Source organism: Cicer arietinum, chromosome 4 (assembly GCF_000331145.2).
Source record: "Cicer arietinum cultivar CDC Frontier isolate Library 1 chromosome 4, Cicar.CDCFrontier_v2.0, whole genome shotgun sequence".
In the NCBI taxonomy this organism is placed as follows: Eukaryota; Viridiplantae; Streptophyta; class Magnoliopsida; order Fabales; family Fabaceae; genus Cicer; species Cicer arietinum.
Window position 1 is genome coordinate 1,878,267 of NC_021163.2, and position 20,330 is coordinate 1,898,596.

The 20,330-nt window shown below is 28.9% G+C and overlaps 3 protein-coding genes across 3 annotated transcripts; all 3 read left to right on the forward strand.

The window, feature by feature from the left end:
- Positions 1-1,247: 1,247 nt before the first annotated feature.
- Positions 1,248-3,100, forward strand: LOC101500639 (FCS-Like Zinc finger 8-like). The gene is made up of 3 exons (XM_012714269.3): positions 1,248-1,668; positions 1,755-2,565; positions 2,710-3,100. The coding sequence occupies exons 2-3, from the start codon at positions 1,787-1,789 to the stop codon at positions 2,777-2,779; spliced, it is 849 nt and encodes a 282-aa protein (XP_012569723.1). The 5' UTR covers positions 1,248-1,668; positions 1,755-1,786; the 3' UTR covers positions 2,780-3,100.
- An 8,374-nt stretch (positions 3,101-11,474) lies between these two features.
- Positions 11,475-14,196, forward strand: LOC101500946 (uncharacterized). Its single transcript, XM_004495131.4, has 3 exons — positions 11,475-11,699; positions 11,868-13,847; positions 13,942-14,196. Exon 2 carries the CDS (start codon positions 12,061-12,063, stop codon positions 12,649-12,651), a length of 591 nt encoding a protein of 196 aa, XP_004495188.1. The 5' UTR covers positions 11,475-11,699; positions 11,868-12,060; the 3' UTR covers positions 12,652-13,847; positions 13,942-14,196.
- Positions 14,197-14,822: 626 nt separating this feature from the next.
- Positions 14,823-17,100, forward strand: LOC101501474 (uncharacterized). Its single transcript, XM_004495133.4, has 2 exons — positions 14,823-16,751; positions 16,846-17,100. The coding sequence occupies exon 1, from the start codon at positions 14,965-14,967 to the stop codon at positions 15,553-15,555; it is 591 nt and encodes a 196-aa protein (XP_004495190.1). The 5' UTR covers positions 14,823-14,964; the 3' UTR covers positions 15,556-16,751; positions 16,846-17,100.
- The last annotated feature ends 3,230 nt before the right edge of the window (positions 17,101-20,330 follow it).

Genomic DNA, 20,330 nt, shown 5'->3' on the forward strand with positions numbered 1-20,330 from the left:
AAATTAATGAAATCTTGATCATAATATGCAATCTTTATGTTCTTCTTGGGCTAGCAGTTTGATGCAATCTTATCACAATCTTGATCAAAATTTAGTCAATGTTTTCTGTCCAAATTCAATAAATGATTGTACAATATTTTGATGAGCAAATTAAGGCATGGCCACCTGACCAAAGTATTTTCTCGCTAGACATTGATTACCCATAAGAAGTATTGAATGTGTGTATATATGAGCCTATATCCATAATGTAATTAATAATTTGTTCAAAAGAAGATTAATATTTGGTCTAGTTGCATATTTATACCTATGACGATAATGGCATTATACGAAGTTTACATGTGATTGTTTGAATCAATATCTACATGTCATCTAAAAAATACGGGGAATTTTTCAATTTAATAGTGATGTTTTTTTTTTTTTTAATTTCTCAATCAAGTAGTATTTTTGGAATAAAAAATGCTACCGAATACTCCAATCTAATCATACTTTAAGGATCAATGAACAATCACTTATCTTAATATCTTTTTAATGTGAAAAGGAGTGTAGGTCCCAATAAATGAAAAACAAACGAGAGGAACTAGGCCCCTTAAAACCACTTTTGTTTTATCCAAACATTTTTTTTTCTAACAACTTTAAAAAATGTTTTGTATTAAAATCTGAAGTAAAAATAAATTTGTCAATGTACACTACAGTATGCTATCAATTTTTAAAGTGGGACAGTTTTTTTAAAAAAGTATTTTAGTCATGAAATTTAGATATTCTAATTTTTGGATCAATATATATTAAATTAACCAATTCATTCATTGACTAAATGGTTTAACCAATCCATTATGGGTAAGTGCTCTTTTTTGTGTTGGATCGAAAGCAGTACACCACATGACAAAATATGGATCAGATCATCATATACATTAAGGATCAGAAAAGACAAAAATATCAGTTTGTTTAGTGACGCAGTTGAGATTAAGAGGGAGAAAAATATAATAGAACTTTTTTTTTTATTAAAGACTATGTCATTTACTCTAGTAAGTACAGTTCATATTAGAGTGAGAGTTCTGTTGTTAAACTTTTTAAATAAAAAAAAAAAATTATTTACATTTTTATTTATCAAAATTTATCATGTAGTATTATGATGAAAAATTGACATGGTCACTGCATAATTATTAAATTAAATAAAAAAAAAATAAAAAATGAAAGCAAAAGTTTGAAGTATTATAGTTTCATTTTCATGCACACAACATCTTTTGCTTTCTCTTCCTTTAAAAGCCATATAATTATTAAGGCATCTCTCTCTATTCCATGTCAAAAAAAGCTTCCCTCTTTTTCTTCTCTTTCTTTCTGTTAGCTCTCCACAAAGTTTCAGAATTAAAGCTGAAAAATAAACCTGATAACAAGCCCAATTTTGCAGTACATAAAGCACTCCTATTAGATCATGCTTTTTCTTCTTGAAGAAAATCAACAAGAGCAAAGACACTTTTTCTTCTTGGCTGTTTTATAAAAAATTATAAACAAAACATTCCTAGTACACTTTCACTTAGGATTCTTTTCCTTAGAGTCCTACAACTGAAAGCCTCACCAACTTAATTTTTTTATTTCAACAAAAATTTGTACGAATCGAAACAACAAACACTGAATTGTAGTAGATTATGCTGACACGTACAAGCTTTTTGGGTGAGTAATTTTTTCATCAACCATCTTGCATGATTTTGCATCATTCTTGGCTTTTATACCAATTAATTGTTTCTTCATTATTGAAGTTTCAGCTTTTAAGTGTTTGAAATAAGGACTTATGATGCTAAGGAACAGATCAAGAGCAGTAACCAAACAAAGTTTGATGGGTGAACAATCTCCAAAACAGAATTTCACTACAACTATTCCATCACTATTTGGTTCACCAAACTATAGAGATTTTCATTTCACCTCAAAAAAGTGTCTCAATGGAAATGAAGCTTTGATAAGTCCAACATCAATTCTTGACACAAGAGCTTTGTCACCATTTGGAAATCCTTTCTCATATGACAACAAAAATAACAAAGCTAGTAGTAGCTCATGGGACAAGGTAGATTCAAAAATCATTGGACTTGCTCTTGTTGGTGCTTTAAAAGATGAGTCTTTTAATCAAAATTCTGATAATAAACTATGCAATAGAAAAGTGTTGTTTGGAACTGAGCTTAGAGTGAAAATCCCTCCCATGCCACCTACTTCCACTTTTGATTCCAAAACTGATTTTGTTGGCAACAAAACCAAGGGTTCACAAAAGTGTTCTAGAGATTGGGAGAGTACTGAGAGCAACAACGAACTAATGATCAGGACCGCTAAGAGACATGGACACGTGCACTCCACGGAATCAAGTGTTCTGAGTTTGAGTGAGATGGAGCTTTCTGAGGAGTACACATGTGTGATATCTCATGGACCTAATCCAAGAACAACTCATATATTTGATAATTGTGTTGTGGAAATGGAAAGTTATTGCTATGTGCCTAATAGCCATTCTTCAATGAATTTCCTTAACTTTTGTTACACTTGCAAAAACCATCTTGAGCACACAAAAGACATCTTCATTTACAGGTAGGTTGATTGAGTTCATTTTCAATGCTACCTTTATTCACAAAGCAATTTTTCTTTTAATTTGAATTGTTTTTTCTAGTTCATCTTTTATTTTAGTTACTTTAGCAAAACTTATTAAGGAGCATGATCTTGTTTTTTTTTCAGAGGAGAAAAAGCTTTTTGCAGTCAAGAATGTCGTCACCAAGAGATGGTGTTAGATGGAGCGGAAAATTAAGAATTTACTAGCAACATTTTAAATTGCTGTAATTGCAATACTACTGTGCAATACCATTGCAAAAACACCTAAATCTTTAATGTTGTAGTCACAATTGCAGTTATAGACCACAATTTAAAATTATGTTGTTAATGACCATTTTGTCTGAGTAAAATTATCAACCGGTCAAAATTTTCACAATTTACTTTTTCACCCTTTTAAGTTTTTATTTTTGTGGTTTTTTCCTACATCTATCCTGCAAATAGAGATAATAGAAGATGTATTGTAGAGCTCATTTCAAGAAAATGAGTAATAATATAAATAGTTTGCTTCTAGTTTTCACCCTTTGTTTTCGGCTTAATGATTATGATATGACTGAAAATAGTGCCTTTAATTTTCCTTCTTATCTTAGTTGTTGGCCATGATAATGCATATTATTAAATGGGGGACCAATAAGTTATTTTTTTCAAAGATTCTCATTAATAGAAAACACGGTGTTTTATATTATTATTATTTATTATTATTATTATGCTTTTCACGCCCCTCAACTTAGATAAAAATCCAGCAACCCATTAGAATACATCTAAAAACTGACATTGACAGAGAAATATACATTTGTTATAGGTCCTTTTCCTTACCTATTACTTCATCATCCAAATAATTGAGTATTAGGCTTCAACGAGAAGCTTTGTACGTATTAACAACAGGGAGAATCCCAAAATTTCAAACTTTGTTTTTAAAGTCCGTTCTGATATTAAATTATTATCCACATAAACATTATAAATTAGTTATGCGCCGAAAAGGAAAAAATGCAATGGCTTAATTAACATGGTAATTCTAATTAGTGAAATGATTAAGACTTTGTTTGGTAACAAAATAGAGGACAACGATAAATTAGTTGATAATAGATAAATTAATAGATTGAATTTGAATTATTTAATAAAATTAGTATATAGTTTTACTAATAAATATGATATTTTTAATTAATATTTAAATTAAGTTAAAAACATTAAGAAAATCATTATAAATTAGTTCAAATTTAATAAGTCAAACAATCAAGTAATTATTATAATTGCGGGTTGGCTTGACAAACATTGCGATAAACAATACTAGTAACAATAGTTTTTCATATTAAAAAAAAAAAATCAGAAAGCATAAGTTGAATGACAACCAACCTAACCTAATATATAATGAGAAGTGAAAAAGAAAGCAAATGGTAAACAAGAGTTAGTGCGCATGAAAATCAGCAGCAACCTTAACAAGATAAGTATTGTGGTTTGGGGAATCATTAACTAAAGAGGGAAAATTGACGTTTTAAAGGGAAGAGTGCAACGTCTAAGGTGAAAAATTGAAGTAGAGAAGGAAATTGGGACCCAAAAGTACTGAAAAGTGAGCATGGTAATATGCTAAGATGCTCAATCAATGGTATTAAAGAACAAACAAAAGGAACCCGTAAGATTGTGACTACTTTGGCATCTGCAAACGTTATTAGTTACTACTATTGTTAGTACGAATCACAAATTAACATCAAACATGACACCTTTCGTATTCCCTCTAGTCATTGCTCACCCATCTCCACCGTTCATAAGAATTCAAGACTTTTAAATTTCTCAAAATCCTCGAGTAAATTGATCAATTTTTATCAAACTATTAACTCTTTCTGAAAATTTTAAGATTTTCTTTTTCTCGTAAGAAAAGTTATGAATTCGAGATGTATTCATTGGTAAAATGACTTTTATTCTTATTAATGTTTGTTTTTTTAGATATTATTAAGTGTTGATTCAACTATGATTGATTAGTTGGGAATTGAGGAAATATTTGATATATAAAGAGGAATGACTCATAAACCTAATGCATTAAGGTTTTGGGTTGAGATGTGGTGTCGATGTATTTTAAAGGATCTTAGTCTATTCTCGACGTCGCACTCCTTCGGACGAATCAAATTTAGATTGACTTTCGGATTTCCAAAAACCAACAAATAATACATAAATACAATATATCATATTAATAAAAACTAAATAAATATTAAAAGTTATTATTGCGATTTCATTCGTTTTGAAAAAAAAAATCTAAATTGCGATCTGATTTTTTACATTTTCACTTAAGAACATAAAAAGAATATCCAAAACTATACAATTTTATACAGTTTTTTTCAATTTTTTTAAACTAATTTACAGTCTTTTTTATGGATTTGAATATGAACAATCCTAAAATTGAGTATTTACTTATTTAGTGTATGTTTACAATCACTATTGAAAGAGAAAAACTGATTTTAGTATGTGTATAGACGTCAAACCATATTTGTGAGGAGATATTGTCTATTACGGAGTTTTGTGTGTAAAATCTGACAATTTTATGTCTAAAATAGTGTAAATATTGTTTATTAATTATTTTTAATTTTAATTTTTAAATAATGGCAGACTTTAATATATTAATCAGCTGTGAAAATTTTATCAAAATAGTACACCATAAAACCTGTCATAATCGTATACAATTTTACGGTGTACTGTTTTTTTAAAATTTAGAACCTTAATAAAAAAATATAATTTTAATAATTAAGAAAAGATAAAAGATATAAAAAATATAAAAATAAGCCTTTAATCTTTATAAAATTTAAAAATATTAGTTCTTATAAGAAATTTTCAATTTTTTATTGTCTGAAAAGTTTTTTATTCACTTTTAGTATTTGTAAAAATTGACACTTTTAGTTCTTAAAAAAAGTTCATATAAATTTAAAATAAAAACTAAAAGTGAATAAAAATATTTTAGAGACTAAACTTGAAATGTACTAATTTTATAGAGATTAAAATTATATTAAATAAAAAAATTACCCCAATTTTATTATATTATAAAAAAATTTGGAATAACTTAGATATGAAATGTGAAGAAAAAATATTATTTCAAAGAGTCTAGAAGGAAAATTCACATGTAATAAATACATAGGGAGAAAAAAAAAAAAACTTATACCCCAATAAAATTTGTCTAATAGGAGTTTGTGTCCTTTTCCACAATTTTCATCATCTTCTTGAACTGCACATTATTATGAGATTAAATTTGGACAATTTAGATTAGCTCAATAACATTAAAATAAAATGACCGCAATTATTATCTTGGAAAATCTAGAAGAGGGAGAAAGAATTCACAAATAAGAGTGACTTATAATGAAAGATTGAAGATAACATTACTCTGCGAAATAACAAATGGAACCCCATGACACCAGGATATGGGAAGGGTTGAAGTTTTGAAAAATTCCAGAAATAGATGGTCCACCGAGGTTCAAAAAATATCTATATAGAGAGGCAACTTAAAGAGTATATTATATTTTGACAACTTTATATATATATATATACACGTACAATAATTTAGGTAACAGCAACAAATTAAGCTAATTTAGGTGTTCACGGGTTATATTTGACCTTGTCCTATAGACTAAATATTTAAACTTGGAGTTAACTAAGGTCGGTAAAAATAGGGCGAGATTATATAAAGGGTCTGGTGAACAAATATTTTTAGAGTAATTGTTAAGGAATAAAAAGAATAAAATTTGTGTTGTAGAAAACAAAATTTAAGAGGCGGGGGGAGTGTAGCCTTTGGGGAAAACAAAAAGGAGGAAAAGATAATACTTATACTTTAATGAGATTTGTTTTTCTTTCTAATACAATTACAAATTGATCATGTAAGTGGCTAATTAGAATTTCAATTATTTGATTCAGTGGTAAAGGGATTGATAAGCTGCTAGTTTGAACCTCATGTCATTAGAGTAATTTAAATGCAAATCCTTTACAGTTATCTATTTATTCTATTAAAATCTAAAACTAGTAAAAGAAAAAGTGTTTTATACTCTTTTATATATAGAGAGATAATAACAATTAGACTCTTTTTTGGAGTTTGGAAATGAGAGAATGATAGAGTTATGGGAGAGGAGATAGATCTTCAATCTTATTTGAAAATGTTTTTATAAAAAGTGAAACTATAAAAAACTATAATACTTATAATTAATATATTTTAATTTTAGGAGTATTATAAGAAGATAGGAAAAAAAAATGTTTTTTTAGTTTCAGAAAAAAAATATTGCCCTAATACATTTTTCTAAGTTTTTCTTATTAAAAATATTTTATCCATCATTAGATCGAAAGAGATCTACCAAATATTACGGTAGATCATCCACACCAAATTTTCTCCCTTTTGTTCACCTTTTCCCACCATCTCCTTCCTCATTTGTCTTCTTCCTTGGTCCTCCATGTCATGCCCACAAGCACAATGGTGATCCTCTTCGCAGTAGTAGACAACGTTCAGTTTTGAATTAAAACTATTTGAAAATTGAATCAAATTGATTTTTAATTTAAAAAATTTAACCGAATTGATTTTCAGTTTAAAAAACCGAACTGAACTGTTCTATTAATCAGTGAACCAATTTATTACTCTAAATTGAACTAAATTGGTTTTAACTTAGTTTTTTTGTTCCTATAGACCAAAATTTATATAATTACCCCTAATTACTTCTATAAAACAAATTCGGTTTTAGTTTTTTCTAACTGAAAACTGATTCGATTTAGTTCTAGTTTTTAAAAACCAGTTTGATTAATAAACTGTTTTTGAAAAAACAGTTTGATTCTCAATTTTTATAAATTAGTTTATTTCAAAAACAGTTCGATTGAGTTCAGTAGTTTGATTCAACTTTTAGTTTTTTTGAACACCCCTACCTCTTAGCATGAATTACACACCATATAACCTTTCGTTTCTATTTGAAGTGCAAGAATCGAGATTTGAATAAATAACATAAAGAAAAAATATTAAATCAAACAAACGAAAGATAATCATCATTCAATCCATAAGAGGGTCTTTAAATATCTTCAAACAAACGAAAAATGAATTACATGAAAAATAACAAACCAAACAACATTCAAACCCTTTAATATATTACTCAATTTATTTAAAAGTTACTATGTAGATTCTTAACCTATTTAGATATTTTTAAATACGTCTTTAAACTATACTAGCTTCTAATAAAGTCCTTAAACTAATATATTTTGTATAAGTAAGTCATTTGGTTACGGTCGACTAAATAGTAGTTTAATTGTAAGACTTTATTAAAAAAATATATGAATTTAAAAACTTAACTATTTTTTATTTTATTTTTAAATTTAAATATCTATTTAAAAATTCTTAATCTCTCTGATCCATAACTAAATCAAGGTACATATCTTATATCTTCGCATGTAAGTCATCACACATGCCAATATTCTTGATGTACCATTTTATCCACCTCCTAACTGAGTTACAAAAATAACATTCACATCCCTAAAGTTATCCATTATTATTGCAAGTGTCGTCACTGTTAAGCTCAATTAATCTATCTAGAGGTTTTTTTCAACCAATGTAGGTCAGCTCTCCATGATACAATTTTCGTTAAATGATGTGAGTAGATCAATCTTCAATCTCTCTAATGAAATTTTGAATAGCCACAACCAATTGTGTGGGCGTTGTAAGTCCGCCTAATAAATGTATGTGTTTCTTTAGGTCCGAATAAACCAACAAATAATCATGAAAGTAGCTTTCCATCCTCCTATTGTTAATCGGTTTGGTGATTATTGAGGTTGCTATCGGCTAAGTCCTTTCAATTTAAAGAGAGAAAAATTAGAAGTCAAATTAGATGAAATTCCATGCAGAGCCAAACTTGAAATGCATGCACACAGTAACACAAAACATGAAGGGTTGTCTCAACAAATCTCCCACATAGATGACAAGTTGGTGAGATCCCCAAACCTAACTTGTTTCTCTAATATTTAGTATGGAAGCGATCGTGGGCATCCAACCACATAAAGGTCTGAATTCAATGAGGGTCACTCTAACTCCACATATTCTGCCAAATATCAACTGCCACCTTATTATTCATCAGTTGTAATTGATAAGAAGTTTGAATTTTTTTTATTTTGCATTTTGAGACTTTAATTTTTATCTTACACAAGAAAAAACAAATGAATTTCAAAAATATCACTTTTAGATGTAGAACGCAACATGATTTTCGTTCAAAACATTAGTTAGTTATTGTGGCAAAATGTTAACACTTCATATATATTACATGATATTATATACTATATTCAGGCTCGGATATAAGCAACAAAAAATTCAAATTTTGTGGTCTAAATTATATAAGTAAAATTTGACTAACGTGACTATATTTAATGCAATAGTTTCTATCATATCCTTTAATGGATGTACAATTTTTTTTCAATAACTCATTTTATTCTCGTGAACAAGCTCAGATGAAGAACAACTTAAAAATACAATGATTTTTTTATTATTCTGAAAAATATATTTTAAATGGTGGGGACTTAGAGCGGACTACAACCCGCCCTATTCCACATGAAACTTTACCACTGCTCGTATAATGTATGAAAAATAATGTTTAAAAAAATACTCTCTCCAAAATAAAATAGAAGAAAACTTAATCAAATAAACAAGTATATGTTAAACACACAAAAATTAGTGATTTTCTTCATGAAAGTTTTCACATACAATTTATGAAATAAGCAAATTGTTTTAAAGAGCTAAAAAAAAGATATTGATTTGTTTTGAAAATAGAAGAATGAAAGATGAAAAATTGAGAATATAAGTTGAAAAGTAAATAACACTTTAAATTGATTTGCATATGAAAGATTCAAATACAAAAACATTAGTTTTTTTTGAAATTTAAAATTATATTTTTTATAAAGTCGATGGTGTTTGTGAAGTATTATGTTACTTAAAAATTAATATTAATTTTTATATATAAATATGATTTTGATTTATGTCCACGTGAAAGTGAAATTTTAAAATATTTTTTCAAATAGCCATCAATGTAGGTATTAGATTTTTTTTTTTTTTTTTTAAATTTTTATACTCAAGAATCTTGTTTAAAAGGAAGGGTCAAAGAAATTTAGAGCAGTTAATTTACTAATGTTATAATATGTTTCAAGGTTTAGAAATGATTCAAGTTATATGAGTGGAAATATTTTATAATCCATATAGGTATTAGGTTAATATGGGCATTACTTTAGGCGATCAAAATAAAGTACATATGTACTACCTTCTTTTCATAACAAATAACTCATTTGATTATTTGATCAATTCACATGGGCAATTAGAAGGGTATAAATGAGAGAGATAATTATATTTTTAATAAGTATCAATGTACTCTATCCATTATTATTAATGAGAAGTTAAATTAATGGATTATTTACTTTGTATAAAAATTTTTGTTTTTATTTTTTAAATGTGAATTCATTTTAATTTGATAAAACTCTTGAAGTAAATCATTATAATTGAGATAACATTAAATATTAGCTAGTGATGATATATTTTTAAAATTAATAAAATAATTTTTTGACATTTTTATTGTTTCTAAAAATGTAGTCAAATATTCACTTCAAAAGTCTCTTCTTCTTAATAACAAGTAAAATCAACATAAATTTTAAAAAATAAAAATATGAAATATTATCGAAGAACAACGCCTATAAAAATTTAAAAGTGATGGATATTTGATTAATTAGAAGGTATAATTAAGAAAAAAATATTAATTAATTGATTTTCGTTAATCAAGTAAATTTTTTTTGGTCAAATTTCTATGAATCTTGGTTAAGTTTGCTAACATGTTATTAGTCCGTGGGTGATTAAGATTTTGATGTATTTCGATTTTTTTATTCTTTTTACAATTAAAGTTCTACTTTGATGTTCATCTTCTTCTTCCTCCTAATTCATCGTCTTCTTCTTCTTCTGATTTCATTTCCATGGTTACCTATAATGGGATAATTTTCAATTCAAAATTAGTTAAATTATAACTTAAGATAATGTGAAAAAGAAAAAAGAAATGAATTTGCTTCAAAATTTTCTTTTGAAAACTATTGTGAATTACGAGAAAACACGTTAATTAATATAAAATTAAAGCAAAAACCATAGAGAGAAGGCACAATTAGAAGTAAGGTTACACGGTCATGTAGTTCAATATGCCACATTCGAGTAGTTTGATCAACAAAGCTAAAATCAAGTCTTGTACCGATGCAATTTCAAGCCATAGATTACAAGTTTTTAAAAGAAAAAGATATCAATGCGAGAATTGAAATAGAAATATTGAAAAGAGAGCTTGGTTTTCAAATAAATAAGGAAAGTTCAGAACTTTTAAGGTGTTTAACATAAGAGAGAAATAAGGTTTCTGTGATCCAAATTTTGATTTCTATCAACCCACTTATTTAAAACACATATTTCATTATTTAAACATAGCAGAAAAATAAAACTCAAAAGAAATCTATGTAATATTTGACGTTTGAGAAACAAAAACTTCAACTATTTTATTAAGAGCACAACAAAATAAATATTAAAGTAAAATTATAGAAGAAAAAGAAAACTAAATTTAAAGAAATCCTAATCAATCAAAACCAATAATGACATGTAGATAAAGTTAACATAGATTTACAAAAATATTGACATAAATGATTAATTTAACTAACAACAAGTAACATTATGGAACTAAAATAAAATAAAAAATAATTATAAAATCTCCAAATTTAACATAATTAAATATTGAGGTTGCTTTAGCAACTTTTTATAATATAATTACACGACGACCAAGGAAAGCAAAGAACCAGTACAGATATTTGTTAAGAAAGCAACTGGAACGTGTAAGCGTCATGTCATGATAATACGAGTAGTGTATGAAACATAACCGACGCCAGTAGGTAAACCTAAACTTTTTGCATACACCGAAATTTCAATAATAAAGTTTTTTGCTACTTTAGTTTTTATGTTCATTTCAGATCCGCTAGCTGATTTTATCATTTTTCATTCTCCATGCCACTTTCATTTCTTCATAAATAAATCCCACAATTATAATAAAAATAAATCAGCAGCTCTATCATACTCTTTACGTCTTCCATCTGGAAAATCTTTCTCTTCTACCAAACCGGTAATAATTCATTTTGCTTCCCCTTTTTTTTTTTTTTTTTTTTTTTTTTTTTTTTTTTAAATGTTGATTTATTTAATTTTAGTGTTTTGTTTTAAATCTTATGTTTTGTGGTGATGTGCTTTAGTAAATTATGTCTTTTTCACTTTTGTTTTTGTTTTAATTTTCCAGTGTCAGGGATAGTTTCCGTGGTTCGCTTAAATCAGTGAGATTGTGGACGAAATTTTTAGGGTTTGGAATCGGTGAAAGAGATCTATTTTGCGACAGTGAAGTTTTTGTACTTTCTTGCTTGTTTCTGATACCTTGTATTGTGGCATTGAGAATTTGAGATCTAGTTTTTTTTTTTTTTTGTGTGTGTGTGACTATGGAGACACTTGTTGTTGTTGACCAGCATAAGAATCAATACTGTAGCAGATCTAAGTCACAAGGCCATGGTAGATTTGGATCTTCACCTTCAAAACAATTTAGAGGGATTAACTGTAGGACTTTTCAATCTGATTCAGGTATATTACCAACTCCTTTGAAATCTCAGAGTTTTCATGAAACTAAAACACCAACATCTCCTGTTACTGAAAACCCTAATAGGAAAAAAACTAGTCCTAAGAGCTCCCCGATTCCGATTAATGGTAAAACTTGTAGAAAAGAGACAACTTTCAGTGGAGATTTATGCTGTGGAAGCTTTTTGCTATCTGAGTTATGGGCTGGACCTACATATTCAAATTCGCCACCACCTAGTTCTCTGCCGATTCCTAAGTTTTCTGTGAGACCGAAGAGGACTGTGTCTCTTGATCTTCCTGATTCCTCTCCTGAGATTGAATTGCGCCCGATGGCTAAGTCTGCACCCTCTTCTCCGACCAGGGAGCGATTGTGTTTTACAAGGGATCTCTTTGTGAATGCTGATTCTGCTACTGAGACCCTTCGTCGGATTCTCAATCTCGACATCAATGATGAATGAAACTTAAGGAGCAATGCACTCCTGTAAATAAGTGTTTTCAATGAAAGTAGGTTTGTGTTATGTTAGATGTATATAAAGGTTCTGTAGAATTTGTAGTGTGAGTTGGTTTGAGTTTGTGTAGCTTTTAGTTGTGGCAATTATGCACTTGATGATTTTGGCTTTAGTGGGTCGACAATCTCTAGATTTTGGAAATGGATCAAGGTTGGCAGTGGAGAGGGTTATTGGGTTTGTGCCGGAGGAATTGGTTGAAAGCAGGCTTTGGTATGGGTCTTGAGACTTGACGGAAGCTTCCATGAAAATGATTATGAAGCAAATTGATGGTAATGGTAGGAGTGTGTGGAATTGACTTGGGTTGACGGTGGTTATGGGACCTGAAGAAGGTCTGGTATGGGTCTTGAGAGTTGATGGAAGCTTCCATGAAAATGATTCGGAAGCAGGGCGATGGTAACAGTAGGAGTAGCATGGAACTGACTTGGGTTGACGGCGTCTATTAGACCTGAAGAAGGTTACATACAAGCTGAATCCTGAACTTATAATATATTGTTAGCACTCATCATAAGCTTTTTTCTCATATAATGGTTAACATTACTTTACTCTGATATAGGATATATAGGCATCTCGCATTAGATACGATGTACAAACTGTAGAATCTTGTCCTTACAAAAAAACCCTTAGGTCTCTCCTCTCTTTCTTTCTAAGCTTTTCTGGGTTTTTTTCTTAGCATCATCTTTAATCATTCTCACTTCTATCCTTATTTTACTTTCTTTTCTGAGACATTTAACTGTGTTTATCACTGTCATTTCAGTTGATTAGATGATATGCAGTTTGCTAGTTACTTCCTTCCCTATATTTGTTTCTACCTTCCCTATCAGTCTTTTCATATCTTCCAGTCATCTTTCTTTCTCTGTTAGTATTTATATTTTAAATAGCAGCCCTCAGTGAGGGTTTTGTTTTCCCCTTAACTATCTTTTCTGTTTTTTTCAAAGAAAAGTTAGAAGGGATTTGTAGTAGTCTTTTGCTGCATTAACTTCTGTTTTCTAGGATGAATCAATTCCGTTCCACCGACTATAAATCCCCTGATATATTTCCTTCTGGTTTTGAGTAATGCATATTTCTGTAGTCCTTATCCTCACCAGTCACCTGGCTTATCTTCCACTTCCATGGAGAGTGTTGACCAAGCTATGCCGAAATTTAAGGTAAGATATTGCTTAATCATTGTTTAAATGCTTCTGCCATTCTTTTCATGATGTTACATTACAGTTAATAAGAATTGTTTAATATGTGAATCAGGAAGGCAAAACTTTACTCATGCTTCTTCAGTTATGGATCATGAGATGTGGTCAGTTTCAATTGCAAATCAGTTTCTGCCATAATGTCCTCTCTGGGTCGCAAATTTGATTGTTTCTTTTTCTTCCTTCTTCAGTAACTTGTGTAACTTGTTTGGTCTGCTGAAATAAAATGTTTAATGACTATCATCTATCTGATATTTTGTATTTGATTTAAATACTTATTCACCTTATTAATTTATATTGCGTTTCATTGAAAGCTCTAGAATAATTGGCTGCATTTTAACGAACTTTTGTATCCGACGTTGTTAGTTAAGCTTTCACTAAGTAAAATGTGTGGCTCCTAATATTGATGGAACTTGTCTCATGAAATATTTGGTAATGATTCGCATATATCAAATATTTGGTGTCATGTTTGAAACATTCATAATTGTGTATTTTCATGCAATTGCAACTACATTTTAGGCTCCTTAATAATTAAGTAGTTAACATAAATTTATGTTCGGTAAATCCAACTCAATTGATAGAAGGCCGAAGAGGCTTCAACTCCAACACCCTTCTTTTTCTTTTTACTTGAGGTGTGGGTTTTGAAATTAAATTTTTTAATCAAGGTAAAATGGGTTTGAACAAATAAATTGAATTTCAACCGTTATTATTAAAGTAATTTTAATAAAATAAATTATAAATTTATAATATTTGAATTATTTTAAATAATTTTTTTTTTAAATGTTGATTTATTTAATTTTAGTGTTTTGTTTTAAATCTTATGTTTTGTGGTGATGTGCTTTAGTAAATTATGTCTTTTTCACTTTTGTTTTTGTTTTAATTTTCCAGTGTCAGGGATAGTTTCCGTGGTTCGCTTAAATCAGTGAGATTGTGGACGAAATTTTTAGGGTTTGGAATCGGTGAAAGAGATCTATTTTGCGACAGTGAAGTTTTTGTACTTTCTTGCTTGTTTCTGATACCTTGTATTGTGGCATTGAGAATTTGAGATCTAGTTTTTTTTTTTTTTTGTGTGTGTGTGACTATGGAGACACTTGTTGTTGTTGACCAGCATAAGAATCAATACTGTAGCAGATCTAAGTCACAAGGCCATGGTAGATTTGGATCTTCACCTTCAAAACAATTTAGAGGGATTAACTGTAGGACTTTTCAATCTGATTCAGGTATATTACCAACTCCTTTGAAATCTCAGAGTTTTCATGAAACTAAAACACCAACATCTCCTGTTACTGAAAACCCTAATAGGAAAAAAACTAGTCCTAAGAGCTCCCCGATTCCGATTAATGGTAAAACTTGTAGAAAAGAGACAACTTTCAGTGGAGATTTATGCTGTGGAAGCTTTTTGCTATCTGAGTTATGGGCTGGACCTACATATTCAAATTCGCCACCACCTAGTTCTCTGCCGATTCCTAAGTTTTCTGTGAGACCGAAGAGGACTGTGTCTCTTGATCTTCCTGATTCCTCTCCTGAGATTGAATTGCGCCCGATGGCTAAGTCTGCACCCTCTTCTCCGACCAGGGAGCGATTGTGTTTTACAAGGGATCTCTTTGTGAATGCTGATTCTGCTACTGAGACCCTTCGTCGGATTCTCAATCTCGACATCAATGATGAATGAAACTTAAGGAGCAATGCACTCCTGTAAATAAGTGTTTTCAATGAAAGTAGGTTTGTGTTATGTTAGATGTATATAAAGGTTCTGTAGAATTTGTAGTGTGAGTTGGTTTGAGTTTGTGTAGCTTTTAGTTGTGGCAATTATGCACTTGATGATTTTGGCTTTAGTGGGTCGACAATCTCTAGATTTTGGAAATGGATCAAGGTTGGCAGTGGAGAGGGTTATTGGGTTTGTGCCGGAGGAATTGGTTGAAAGCAGGCTTTGGTATGGGTCTTGAGACTTGACGGAAGCTTCCATGAAAATGATTATGAAGCAAATTGATGGTAATGGTAGGAGTGTGTGGAATTGACTTGGGTTGACGGTGGTTATGGGACCTGAAGAAGGTCTGGTATGGGTCTTGAGAGTTGATGGAAGCTTCCATGAAAATGATTCGGAAGCAGGGCGATGGTAACAGTAGGAGTAGCATGGAACTGACTTGGGTTGACGGCGTCTATTAGACCTGAAGAAGGTTACATACAAGCTGAATCCTGAACTTATAATATATTGTTAGCACTCATCATAAGCTTTTTTCTCATATAATGGTTAACATTACTTTACTCTGATATAGGATATATAGGCATCTCGCATTAGATACGATGTACAAACTGTAGAATCTTGTCCTTACAAAAAAACCCTTAGGTCTCTCCTCTCTTTCTTTCTAAGCTTTTCTGGGTTTTTTTCTTAGCATCATCTTTAATCATTCTCACTTCTATCCTTATTTTACTTTCTTTTCTGAGACATTTAACTGTGTTTATCACTGTCATTTCAGTTGATTAGATGATATGCAGTTTGCTAGTTACTTCCTTCCCTATATTTGTTTCTACCTTCCCTATCAGTCTTTTCATATCTTCCAGTCATCTTTCTTTCTCTGTTAGTATTTATATTTTAAATAGCAGCCCTCAGTGAGGGTTTTGTTTTCCCCTTAACTATCTTTTCTGTTTTTTTCAAAGAAAAGTTAGAAGGGATTTGTAGTAGTCTTTTGCTGCATTAACTTCTGTTTTCTAGGATGAATCAATTCCGTTCCACCGACTATAAATCCCCTGATATATTTCCTTCTGGTTTTGAGTAATGCATATTTCTGTAGTCCTTATCCTCACCAGTCACCTGGCTTATCTTCCACTTCCATGGAGAGTGTTGACCAAGCTATGCCGAAATTTAAGGTAAGATATTGCTTAATCATTGTTTAAATGCTTCTGCCATTCTTTTCATGATGTTACATTACAGTTAATAAGAATTGTTTAATATGTGAATCAGGAAGGCAAAACTTTACTCATGCTTCTTCAGTTATGGATCATGAGATGTGGTCAGTTTCAATTGCAAATCAGTTTCTGCCATAATGTCCTCTCTGGGTCGCAAATTTGATTGTTTCTTTTTCTTCCTTCTTCAGTAACTTGTGTAACTTGTTTGGTCTGCTGAAATAAAATGTTTAATGACTATCATCTATCTGATATTTTGTATTTGATTTAAATACTTATTCACCTTATTAATTTATATTGCGTTTCATTGAAAGCTCTAGAATAATTGGCTGCATTTTAACGAACTTTTGTATCCGACGTTGTTAGTTAAGCTTTCACTAAGTAAAATGTGTGGCTCCTAATATTGATGGAACTTGTCTCATGAAATATTTGGTAATGATTCGCATATATCAAATATTTGGTGTCATGTTTGAAACATTCATAATTGTGTATTTTCATGCAATTGCAACTACATTTTAGGCTCCTTAATAATTAAGTAGTTAACATAAATTTATGTTCGGTAAATCCAACTCAATTGATAGAAGGCCGAAGAGGCTTCAACTCCAACACCCTTCTTTTTCTTTTTACTTGAGGTGTGGGTTTTGAAATTAAATTTTTTAATCAAGGTAAAATGGGTTTGAACAAATAAATTGAATTTCAACCGTTATTATTAAAGTAATTTTAATAAAATAAATTATAAATTTATAATATTTGAATTATTTTAAATAATTGAATTTGATATTTTTTATTTTTGTATTTATCAAGTTTTTGACGTATTAATTTTTTTTTAATAAGGTGAAAATGGGAGACATAAAAGTAGTACAATTAGTACTAAAGTAAATGGAAGCCAATCGCATAAGAAGAAATTATTTTTCTAATCAAAGAGAGTTGAATTCATGATATCTTTATCACCTTAATCTTTATAACTCTCTAAAACACTGAGTTTAATAAAATCAAGTTAACATTCAGATTTTGATCTGATTTTGGTCGATCTCTAAATTGTCGCTTTTGTTAAATTACGGTAACATGATATTTTCTTACAATCACCGTCAATTTAAACATCGATTAAGTATCCTATGACTTGTTTAAGTAGTACTAATGATACTATTGAAGTTAAGATTTATTTTTTATAATAAGAGGAGAGAAATAATAAAAGTTTAAATATTATTATTAATAATAGTTTGGTATTAATTTAGTACAAAAGATTAAATATTAATTTTTTTTATTGGGTTACAGAGATTCAATTTTAAATAAATAGAAAAATTTTAAAACAAATCATAACAATAATTAGTAAAATGCAAACTAATCTTAAGAGATAATTTAATATAATATAAAATATGTTAGTAATATTTTAATACTACTGCTTAAATTTAAAAATGTGTTTGGTTCTACGGTGATTAAAATGAATTTTATAAACTTGAATTTAGTTAATAGTGAGTTGAATTTAAAATGATTTATATTTGAATATATTCAGGTAAAAGTGAGTTAAATAATAATTTTTAATATAAAAGTTATGTTTAGATTTAAAAGTTATAAATTCTATTTTTAAATTAAAATTAATTATAAATATAAAATTAATTATAAATATAAAATTATTTCAGTTTAATAGCATTCAAATTTATCAAAATCAATTTTACACCTCTTAAATTAATTTCAATTTATTCAAAAATAACATCAAAGATGCACTAAAGCTTACTAAATTTAAAAGCTTGTTACAAATATACTCTTAAAAAGAAAAAACATCACAACCAACAAATTGAGATACATGATTCATAAAAATATTCAATTTTATATCTTCTGGTAAAATTAAGCTATAAGTAATTGAAAATTAAAAAACTAGTTAATCACTGATAATTTATAGTTGAAAAAACAATTAATTGAAGTTAGAGTGTTTGATAAATTTAACTTTTAACAATGTAATATAATATAATTATTTAATTTAAAATAATAAAAAATATGATATTTTAATTTTACTTGCTACTTCATTTTATTTTTTATATTTTCTTCTTCTCCATATTCTCGATTTGCAATTGAAACATCATTCTTTATATTAGAAATTCTATTTTGTGAAGCACGAACACTGACACATATATCAGACACAACACTTATACATCGACACTGATAATAAGTAGAGAAAATAAATTAATTGAATATAACTAAGATTCCGGTGCCGTATGCGACACCAACATGTGTCCTATACCTACTAATAACATATATAAAACATACTTGATGCTCCTACTAGTAAAAGAACATAAGTAAATATTTCATGATGCACTTGCCAGTAAAAGAAAATACATGAAACATCCATGACCATATTGAAAAAAATCATACATAAACATAAAGAAAGAGACATGATTTAGATATCATAATTCAAACACACAATGTTCATAAAAGTTATAAATAGTACATGTCCACTAAAGAATCAATAAACTAACGATAATACAAATGAGCAATCATTTCTTTTGGCATGCATATACAACAATCAATCTTTTCTAGCACCATCATCCTCAATGTTCATAAAAATAACTCGTTTGGCTTCTTTCTCCACTAACTGCAAACCACTCTAACTCAGTATCCTTTCCAATTTGAATTCAACAACTATCTTATAATAAGTGAATGTTGCTCCAATTTGAATTATGGGCATTATCATCAAAATGTAATTTCTCCACACAATGTTAAGGTTTGATAGTAAGGAATTTTTGTACCACTTGGTTTTCTTCGAACTTTAAAAATCTCCAAATGTTTGTTCATATCTCTGTATCATATTTATTTTTTTAAAACTTTGACATGCATCTTCACTCTTAATAACATTTTCAAACTATGGATTAATCTTTTTCGATCTAAACAATACAAGTTCTTGTTAATAGTTAACAACTAACTTATAAGTAGAATATATCATAAATACACTCATATAAACAATTAATTTTATCTATATAATTATGGAATGTACTCATGTCTAATGTTGTTATAATTAAAGAAAATATAGCTATATATATATATATGTGTGTGTGTGTGTGTGTGAAGTTGAATATAGGATAGTAGCAATACAGTTCAAACACATAGTAACCACATGTTTGGCTTAAAACTTGGAAGTCAAATTTTATCATTTATAAATGCTATTAACGATAAATTATAAATGTTCCTTTAAATGCTCTTAACGATAAATTATTCATGATAAAAAGATACACAATTAATTTTATCTATTTACTCTATTTTGAAGCATAAATGTTCTATGATCACCGTTAAATTTTATCATGTATAAATGCTATTAACGATAAATTATTTTATTGTGATAATTGTTCCTTTAAATAATAAGTTAAGTTACAGAATAATAAACTAATAATTTGTAATGATATATAAGTGTTTTCTTTTAATTTAAATTTAACATGCAGTAGAAAATTCACATATGCATGACTTAGAAACTAGTTAAGTATGCAAATTTTGAAAAGTACAAGTTGTTTGGTTTATGATGCAAGTTACACATTGGTTTATTTTAAAATAATG

What these genes read in the sequence shown, in the direction of transcription:
- LOC101500639 (XM_012714269.3), top strand. Translation starts at nt 1,787, where the DNA reads ATGATGCTAAGGAACAGATCAAGAGCAGTAACCAAACAAAGTTTGATG. An exon ending in AAAGACATCTTCATTTACAG is followed by an intron (nt 2,566 to 2,709) that starts GTAGGTTGATTG and finishes TTTTTTTTTCAG; the next exon opens with AGGAGAAAAAGCTTTTTGCA.
- LOC101500946 (XM_004495131.4), top strand. Translation starts at nt 12,061, where the DNA reads ATGGAGACACTTGTTGTTGTTGACCAGCATAAGAATCAATACTGTAGC.
- LOC101501474 (XM_004495133.4), top strand. Translation starts at nt 14,965, where the DNA reads ATGGAGACACTTGTTGTTGTTGACCAGCATAAGAATCAATACTGTAGC.